The sequence below is a fragment of the Balaenoptera physalus genome (assembly GCF_965194825.1).
Source record: "Balaenoptera physalus genome assembly, chromosome: 2".
NCBI classification, from domain to species: domain Eukaryota; kingdom Metazoa; phylum Chordata; class Mammalia; order Artiodactyla; family Balaenopteridae; genus Balaenoptera; species Balaenoptera physalus.
In genome coordinates, this window is record NC_138883.1 from 176,830,483 (window position 1) to 176,839,912 (window position 9,430).

The window sequence follows — 9,430 nt, forward strand, 5'->3', positions numbered from 1 at the left end:
CAGTGGGGTGTTTTGGGGTGTTTGTGACCTTATTATAATTTTAGGCAGCCTCTCTGCTAATGGGTGGGGTTGTGCTCCTCCTGTCTTGCTAGTTGTTTGGCATGGGGTGTCCAGCACTGGAGCTTGCTGGTCGTTGAGTGGAGCTGGGTCTTAGCATTGAGACAGAGATCTCTGGGAGAGCTCTCGCCAATTGATATTAACATGGGGCTGGGACGTGTCCGGTGGTCCAGTGTCCTGCACTCGGCTCTCCCACCTCAGAGACTCAGGCCTGACACCCGGCTGGAGCACCAAGACCCTGTCAGCCACACGGCCAGGTACGTGGGGAGTTTCTTGCCTTTTGGGAGGTCTGAGGTCTTCTGCCAGCGTTCAGTAGGTGTTTTGTAGGAGTTGTTCCACATGTAGATGTATTTCTGATGTATTTGTGGGGAGGAAGGTGATCTCCACGTCTTACTCCTCTGCCATCTTGAAGGTCCTCCCTGTTCTTTATTCTTAATGATGCTTCAAGGAATAACTTTCTCTGTGGACCTTTAGTATCAGGAAGGGTTTGTGCTTTTTCCAGCAACTGATTCTTTTTACTTACAGTCACTCTGGGTCTTGGTTACTAATTGTAGTTTTCTTACTTCCTAAACCTTAGGGTCTAATTTGTGGTCACTTCTAGATGTGCAAAGGATTTTATATATTCCTTTTTTTCTCATGTTTACTTCATGCCTGTCTTACTTTCTTAACTTTATTTTTCTTAAATGTTTTTAAAATTTTTGCTGTGTTAAAGGTGTACAAGCCTCATAGTAAATAATTTTAAGAATAAGAGACATAAATACATAATGAATGGAGAGCAGAGCACAGTGGGAGTTTTGTGTTCTATGATGTGGCCTAAATTTGCCTTATCTTTTAAAGCAGCAGCATACTGTTAGCTTAACAAAGCTCTTCACCATCAAAACTCCTAAAGTTTTTCTGTAGGTACTACAGATACTAGCTCCCTACTTGATTGAGGTTGATTTCTGAATATCAATGTAGGATTCTGTGATTATTAACTAACTTCTTGTTTCTAGACTTTTAATGTTTGGTGTGATCTGTGCATCCCAACTGTGACTGCAATAGGACCATATGACATTCATTTTGTATGTGAATCTTTCTTACTTTAAGCTTTATTACCCCAATTTTAATATTTAAAAAACTCCCTTGAATTAGCTATATCTCTATCAACAACTTCAAATCATTTCTGATAAGACAGGAGATTATTAAAAATATATTATTGATGTAACACCTATTTTTCTTAAACTGTTTCAAAAATAAGTTTGCAGAGGAAGGGACGCTTCTGAACTCATTCTACAAGGACAGCATCAGCCTGATACCAAAACCAGACAAAGACACTTTATAAAAATTTACAAACAAACTCATAGAAAAAGAGATCAGACCTGTGATTACCAGAGGTGGGGGGGGGAGGGGGAATTGGATGAAGGTGGTCAAAAGGTACAAACTTCCAGTTATAAGATTATAAGTACTAGGAATGCAATGTATAACATGGTAAGTATAATTAACACTGCTGCATGTTATATATGAAAGTTGAGAGTAAATCCTAAGAGATCATCACAAGGAAAATATTTTTTTCTATAATTTTGCGTCTGTATGAGATGGATGTTCACTAAACTTACTGTGATGATAATCATTTCATGATGTAAGTCAGATCACGCTGTACACCTTAAACTTATACAGTGCTATATGTCAATTATATCTCAATGAAGCCGGAAGAATAAAGGACAGTGGTATAAGAGGAAAAAAGATCCATTTAATATATATATTAATATATGTTAATTAATATTAATATATATGTATAAAATTGATGAAAACTGTTCCATGGCACAGGAGCTGAGAAACAGGATCCTGTTGCAGGCTCTAAAAGACAATCTTTACTTTCCAGACACATTAATGTGTGAAAATTTAAAAATGTATTTGTATGAATCTTGGTTTGAGCATTTTTAAGTGGTAACTTTAACATTATTTAGCCCCCAACAACCAATTCAGCACAACTTCTAGAAATGCAGTTCCAAACTAAAATACAGATATCACCAACCAGCCCTCACAAAGCCACCCAACTGTACTCTTTTTGCAGGATATTTGTAAAATCTTCACAAAATAAGCATGTGCAGACACATAATTTCCCACTCATTAGCTAACAGCTGTTTTTCATTAAAATTATTTAAGTCTTAAGTAACATATCAGAATTAATCAGGAGACGAACAGAGTTCAGCATGCGAATGTGGGATACTTTCTAGGTTTTGATAGCTTTTGTGGAAACAAGTTTCTAAAACAGACATAACATTTTTACCATATAGTAATGTTCATTTTGTACGTAAAGCTGCAGACAATGAATAGTGTAGAAGAGAAGGGTGAGATGAGGGCAGAGCACATTTTCCTCTAAGTCCCCCTTCATGCCTCAGTCCGCGCCCCGCTGTGCTGCCCTCTCCTGCTGACTCCCCAGCACCCATGCCACTTCCTGCCTCGAGTTCCATTTCTACTTCTCTCATGTAAAGAAGAGTGTCTTCATCTCCTCCTTTCCTTGTGCACACGGTACCCCTATACCCTTTATCATTCCCTTGTTAAGAGGAGGTGATGAAATTAACATTCACCAGAAAGCTGAAGTGTTTTCAGGTTGTATGCCTGGTTAACGCATGCTATATATTCTGATGAGGAAATTTGGAGTATGTCCTATTGACTTGCTATACTTCAAAGATTAAGATTCCAGTAAAATACCATTTACAAGCAGAAGATTTCTCCAGATTAGTCTTTATCCTAAAAGAAAAGCAGCGTTTCTAATCATGTGTGTAGATCGCATGTGATATTAATTTATTATCATAACTGCTACGATATTCACCATAGACAAAGAAAACAAATATTTACCACTGTGGATTCTTAAGTGCTCTTTTAGATGGTGTTTGTATTTGAAAGCTTTTCCACATTCAGTGCACTTGAATTTACGATTACCCCCAGACTGCGTCACATGTCTCTGTAAGAAAGAATTGGTGTTTTATTTATTAAAGCAAAAAGGCTTTAGACATAAAGAACATCCAATCTGCTAAAAGTAATGTTTTGGTGATTCTTTTGTTTCTTAAAGGCCTCACATTTTAACAGTCACAAAAATCTAACACTTGGAATATTACCAAAAAGGAGGTTGATCATCATGGCAACAGAATTTTGACATAAAGGAAAATTTCCACTTCCTAAAGTATCAGAATCTTAGCACAAATAATGCATACTTTGCTAGGAACTAGAGACCGTCTCGCCCGCACTCTGATTCACAGATAAAGGAACTGCAGTCGAGAACATCCAGTCGTCTGTCTGCAGCACAATTACTTCACAGAAGAACAAGGTCTCCTGAACAGAAGAAAGGCTGGGCTTTGTCAGCACTTCAGCCTGTCTCTAGTCAGTCTGGTATTTCCACAATGCACCTTCATCTGATGGTTTAAGAAGTACTTCCAGATATGGGTTGTTTTAGCTTTCTGCCTGGTTTATCAAGTCCCCTCTTTTATATTCTGTACCCTTTATTAATCTTCCAGAAGCACTGCTGGAATTGAATTATTCAACCAATTCTGCTCATAGATTTCTAGAGGATTCCTCTCCACCCCTGATACTACAGACGCCAGGTTCATAGCCCTGAGCTTCCAGGCTGCTTCTTCACCAACCGCCTCTAAGGAGCCTGTGCCCCAGTCGTCCAGTGAGTCCCAGTCTTCTGCACATGTCCTGCTCTTCACCTCCTTGCTCTGATTTATCCCTTACTTCTTGCCTATGTTTCCCCTGAATTATGACAGTTAAGATTCTACCCATGTGTCAAAGGCTCAAGTTCTGCTTGCTCCGTGCTCTCCCTCACTGGAATCTCCCTTCTTCTGTCCTTCGTACAGGAAGGACAGAGAAATGAGCACGTACCATGTGTCAGGCTCTACTTCACCCAAACCCCTGGCTTTGAAACCGAACATATGGTGACAACTCCCAAATTTCTCTCGCTAGACGTCTCCCCTCCCCTCAATGCCAGGCTCTCACAGCCAGCTGCTTCCTCGACGTTCCCCACTGGGAAGCAACAGGCAGCTGTCAACAGGCCTACGATGACCTCTTCATTTCTCTCCTGGAAGTCGGCTCCTCCTCTCATGTCTCTTACCTTTGTGAATAACCCCCTCATTTATTTGATCATCACTTAAGCCCTGAACTTTGGAGGAATCCCTGATCCCTCTCTTTCCCTTAGACCCTTGTTCAATCCCTCAGCAAGCCATCGTGCACCCACGGTCCCTAACAATGTCATGTCTGCCACACCGACCACCTCTGGCCTACATCACAGCCACAGCCTCTAAGTGGCCGTCCTGCTTCCTTCTTGTCTCTCTCAGTCTACTTTCCACCCAAGAGCCCGTGCTGCCTTAAAACTATAAAGACAAAATGCAGTATCTTTCAGTGGCTTCCCTATCACACTTAATTCTCAGAAGGTCTCCCTACCCTGTAAAAAAAAAAAAAAAAAATAGCTTCCACCACTTTCTATCCTCTTACTCTTGCCTTATCTTCATTCTACCTGCTTTTATATCTTACATTTCTATCACCTACTAATACACGCCTTCTACTGTCAGGGACTTTGCTCATCTTTTTCACTGTTGTGCCTTTAACACCTACAACAGGCCTGATACAGAATCGAAACTGAGATACTTGTTGAATGAATAAATTAATCAGACATGGAAATGCATATCTTTAGGTCACAGCATGATTTTCAAAGGCCAGCAAGGCAGATGGTCTGCCCTTTGGTTTCCTGCCTCCTAACCTAAATTGTTCCCAATTCTGTTACCCTCACATTATTACATTTATCACAGCTCCTTTTGGACGGTGGTCTGACTACATACTTCACATATAAAACCAATACCTTTGCACCCATCAGACAAATCCTCACAGAAAGTGGCCTTCACGGTCATCAGAGATCTTACCATTTTATAGCAGCATCTCCTGCTTTCCCCACCCGTTCCATCTGTCCTCTGAAGGTCCCCTCCTTTGACAAGGGCCCTCAGGGTAGAGGATGTGGGGCAGCAGTGGCAGGACGGGGCCGCTCCCCAAACGTCACCTGGCAGGCCCTTTCCCCAGGGCTTGTCTATAGCGTGGTCATGTCGGGACACCAGGGTGGCAAGAGCGCGCATCTGTATTGTCCCTGACAGGACTCGTGCGGGGCAGATGCGAACAGATGGGCTTTGTCTTCCGTGTGTCAGTTTTCTCCCCTCCTGGCACTTGCTCCACCCTAAGTGCCCTGCGTGGACTGAACCACTAACCCACCTAAGGAGAAGCTTGGTCCTTGCTCCCTGCCTGCCACCCTCCCACACCCCTTGTCTTAGTCCGTGAGTGTTGTCCCCAGAGTCCTGAGAAGACAGGCTGACCCTTCTCATCATTCTGTTGCAGTTTTCTGGTTTGGGGTAACTTGTCCTCTGGGGGATCTGTGACTTAGGCGCACACAGAGCAGACTCTCATGCACTCAGGTAGACAGATGTTCACATCCTTGGATATAAGAAACTGGACATAGCCTCAACATACCCTGTGCAGCTGAATATTTACTTGATTTTTAAATCTAGAATTAAGTAGCTAAATTTCACTACTTGTAGTTGATAGTTATCAGGGTCTTATAAAAAGGACAACTGGCAAAAGCTTCTTTAACTTTAATCTGTACTTAAGTACAGAGCCAACAATTTAAATGTAACTTACACTTATAGGATAGTCTTGGTTTATGCTTCTAGAAATTGAGGCAAAGTGAAACAGAAGTAGAATAAACCATGTGAAATTGAATCTTCAGATTAAAAATGGTTTAGAGTCTAAACTTTAGATTTTTTAGAGGCATGCAGTGTATGTAATCAGTTATTTTCCCTACGCTGAACATTCCAGTAGTATGTATTTTGAAATCCTAAACGTAAGAGAAATATTTGTTATGGTATAAGCAAAACAATTAAATTGAGATGAAAGGGACCTACCTGTAAAAGAAAAAAAACTTAGTTACCTCTAAAATAGTGTTCATATGTGCTTTTAAACTCAGAAATGACCAGATAATCCAAATGAATCATCACTTTCCTTTTCATAAGGCCGTAGACCAGACACTGTCCAGTGCATCCCCTAAATTTTTCAGTATATTAAAACCCTTGCCTTCGGTGGAGGGGTGAGTTCTCAGTGTGGAAAGTTCGTGAATGCAGTCATTCCACTTACTTGATCTCTTCCTGATTTATGGGAGGTCATGTGACGTTCGAGCTGGGTTCTGTATGCAAAGGTGTAACTGCACAGGGAGCAACTGAAGTTATCTTCATTCTTTTCGTGGCGATATTTAATATGTTCTTTCAGAGAGGTAAAGCGTTTATATCCTCTGTCACAATACGGGCAGGTGAGTAACTGGGAAAATGCATCTGGTGTTCCTGTAAAAGAAGGATTGTATATTTTAAATTTAAAACGTTAAAAAAATATTACCAGGACAGACCTTCAAGATGGCAGAGGAGTGAGACATGGAGATTACCTTCCTCCCCACAAATACATCAGAAATACATCTACATGTGCAACAACTCCTACAGAACACCTACTGAACGCTGGCAGAAGACCTCAGACTTCCCAAAAGGCAAGAAACTCCCCACGTACCTGGGTAGGGCAAAAGAAAAAAGAAAAAACAGAGACAAAGAATAGGGACGGGACCTGTACCAGTGGGAGGGAGCTGTGAAGGAGGAAAGGTGTCCACACACTAGGAAGGCCCTTCGCGGGCAGAGACTGTGGGTGGCAGAGGGGGGAAGCTTCGGAGCCACGGAGGAGAGCGCAGCCACAGGGGTGCGGGGGGCAAAGCGGAGAGATTCCCGCACAGAGGATCGGTGCCAACCAGCACTCACCAGCCTGAGAGGCTTGTCTGCTCACCCGCCGGGGCGGGTGGGGGCTGGGAGCTGAGGCTCGGGCTTCGGTCGGATCGCAGGGAGAGGACTGGGGTTGGCTGCGTGATCACAGCCTGAAGGGGCTAGTGTGCCACGGCTAGCCGGGAGGGAGTCTGGGAAAAAGTCTGCAGCTGCCGAAGAGGCAAGAGACTTTTTCTTGCCTCTTTGTTTCGCGGTGCGCAAGCAGAGGGGATTCAGAGCGCCGCCTAAACGAGCTCCAGAGACGGGCGCGAGCCGCGGCGATCAGCGCGGACCCCAGAGGCGGGCATGAGACGCTAAGGCCGCTGCTGCCACCACCAAGAAGCCTGTGTGCGAGCACAGGTCACTCTCCACACCACCCCTCCTGGGAGCCTGTGCAGCCCGCCACGGCCAGGGTCCCGTGATCCAGGGACAACTTAGCCGGGAGAACGCACAGTGCGCCTCAGGCTGGTGCAACGTCATGCTGGCCTCTGACGCCGCAGGCTCGCCCCGCCTCCTCCGTACCCCTCCCTCCCCCCCCGCCTGAGTGAGCCCGAGCCCCCGAAGCAACTGCTCCTTTAACCCCGTCCTGTGTGAGCGAAGAACAGACGCCCTCAGACGACCTACACGCAGAGGCGGGGCCAAATCCAAAGCTGAACCCCGGGAGCTGTACCAACAAAGAAGAGAAAGGGAAATCTCTCCCAGCAGCCTCCGGAGCAGTGGATTAAATCTCCACAATCATCTTTATGTACCCTGCATCTGTGGAATACCTGAATACACAATGAATCATCCCAAATTGAGAAGGTGGACTTTGGGAGCAACTGTAGACTTGGGTCTGGTTTTATGTTTATCTTAGTTTAGTATTTATTATCACTGGTAGATTTTTTTTATTGATTTGGTTGCTCTCTTCCTTTTTTTTTTTTTATATATTTCCTTTTTCTCTTTTTGTGAGTGTGTATGTGTATGCTTCTTTGTGTGATTTTGTCTGTATAGCTTTGCTTCTACCATTTGTCCTATGGTTCTGTCTGTCCAGTATAGTTTTGAGTGCTTGTTATAATTGGGGGATTTGTTTTTTGGTTTGGTTGCTCTCTTCTTTCTTTCTTTCCCCTTTTTTAAAATTACTTTTTAATTTTTTTTTATTTTTAATAATTAAAAAAAATTTTATTTTAATAACTTTTTCTTTCTTTCTTTTTTTCTCCCTTTTCTTCTGAGCTGTGTGGCTGACAGGGTCTTGGTGCTCCAGCCGGGTGTCAGGCCTGTGCCTCTGAGGTGGGAGAGCTGAGTTCAGGACATTGGTCCACCAGAGACCTCCCGGCTCCACGTAATATCAAACAGCGAAAGCTCTCCCAGAGATCTCCATCTCAACGCTAAGACCCAGCTCCACTCAACGACCAGCAAGCTCCAGTGCTGGACACCCCTATGCCAAACAACTAGCAAGACAGGAACACAGCCCCATCCATTAGCAAAGAGGCTGCCTAAAATCATAATAAGGTGACAGACACCCCAAAACACACCACTGGACATGGTCCTGCCAACCAGTAATACAAGATCCAGCCTCATCCACCAGAACACAGGCACCAGTCTCCTCCACCAGGAGGCCTACACAACCCACTGAATCAACCTTACCCACTGGGGGCAGACACTGAAAACAACGGGAACTGCGAACCTGCAGCCTGCAAAAAGGAGACCCCCAAAACAGCAAGTTAAGCAAAATGAGAAGACAGAAACACACTGCAGATAAAGGAGCAAGGTAACAACCCACCAGACCAAACAAGTGAAGAGGAAATAGGCAGTCTACCTGAAAAAGAATTCAGAGTAATGATAGTAATGATCCAAAATCTTGGAAATAAAATGGAGGAAATACAAGAAACGTTTAACAAGGACCTAGAAGAACTAAAGAGCAAGCAGACAATGATGAACAACACAATCAATGAAATTAAAAACTCTCTAAAAGGAATCAATAGCAGAAGAACAGATAAGTGACCTGGAGGCAGAAGAATAGATAAGTGACCTGGAAGATAAAATAGTGGAAATAACTACCATAGAGCAGAATAAAGAAAAAAGAATGAAAAGAATTAAGGACAGTCTCAGAGACCTCTGGGACAACATTAAACACACCAACATTCGAATTATAGGGGTCCCAGAAGAAGAAGAGAAAAAGAAAGGGATGTCCAAGAAAATACTTGAAGAGATTATTAGTTGAAAACTTCCCTAATATGGGAAAGGAAATAGTCAACCAAGTCCAGGAAGCGCAGAGAGTCCCATACAGGATAAATCCAAGGAGAACCACACCAAGAACACATATTAATCAAACTATCAAAAATTAAATACAAAGAAAATATGTTAAAAGCAGCAAGGGAAGAACAACAAATAACATACAAGGGAATCCCCATAAGGTTAACAGCTGATCTTTCAGCAGAAACTCTGCAAGCCAGAAGGGAGTGGCAGGACATATTTAAAGTGATGAAAGAGAAAAACCTACAGCCAAGACGACTATACCCAGCAAGGATCTCATTCAGATTCGATGGAGAAATTAAAACCTCTACAGACAAGCAAAAGCT

At 43.2% G+C, this 9,430-nt stretch overlaps 1 protein-coding gene and 2 long non-coding RNA genes across 5 annotated transcripts in view; all 3 read right to left on the minus strand.

Moving 5' to 3' along the window:
* Positions 1-9,430, minus strand: part of LOC309656466 — a 607,356-nt gene that overhangs the window by 118,883 nt on the left and 479,043 nt on the right. The gene's annotated exons all lie outside the window — the stretch shown is intronic.
* LOC309656472 overlaps positions 1-9,430 on the minus strand; it is a 382,613-nt gene that overhangs the window by 86,270 nt on the left and 286,913 nt on the right. The gene's annotated exons all lie outside the window — the stretch shown is intronic.
* The window catches only part of ZEB1 (zinc finger E-box binding homeobox 1), a 195,479-nt gene that overhangs the window by 16,411 nt on the left and 169,638 nt on the right, over positions 1-9,430 (minus strand). For all 3 annotated transcript variants that reach the window (XM_082452745.1, XM_082452744.1, XM_082452746.1), the window contains exons 5-6: positions 6,211-6,413; positions 2,899-3,004 (exon numbers count right to left, since the gene is read on the minus strand). In XM_082452745.1, coding sequence (XP_082308871.1) covers positions 2,899-3,004; positions 6,211-6,413 — 309 coding nt within the window. The remainder of the gene's footprint in view (positions 1-2,898; positions 3,005-6,210; positions 6,414-9,430) is intronic.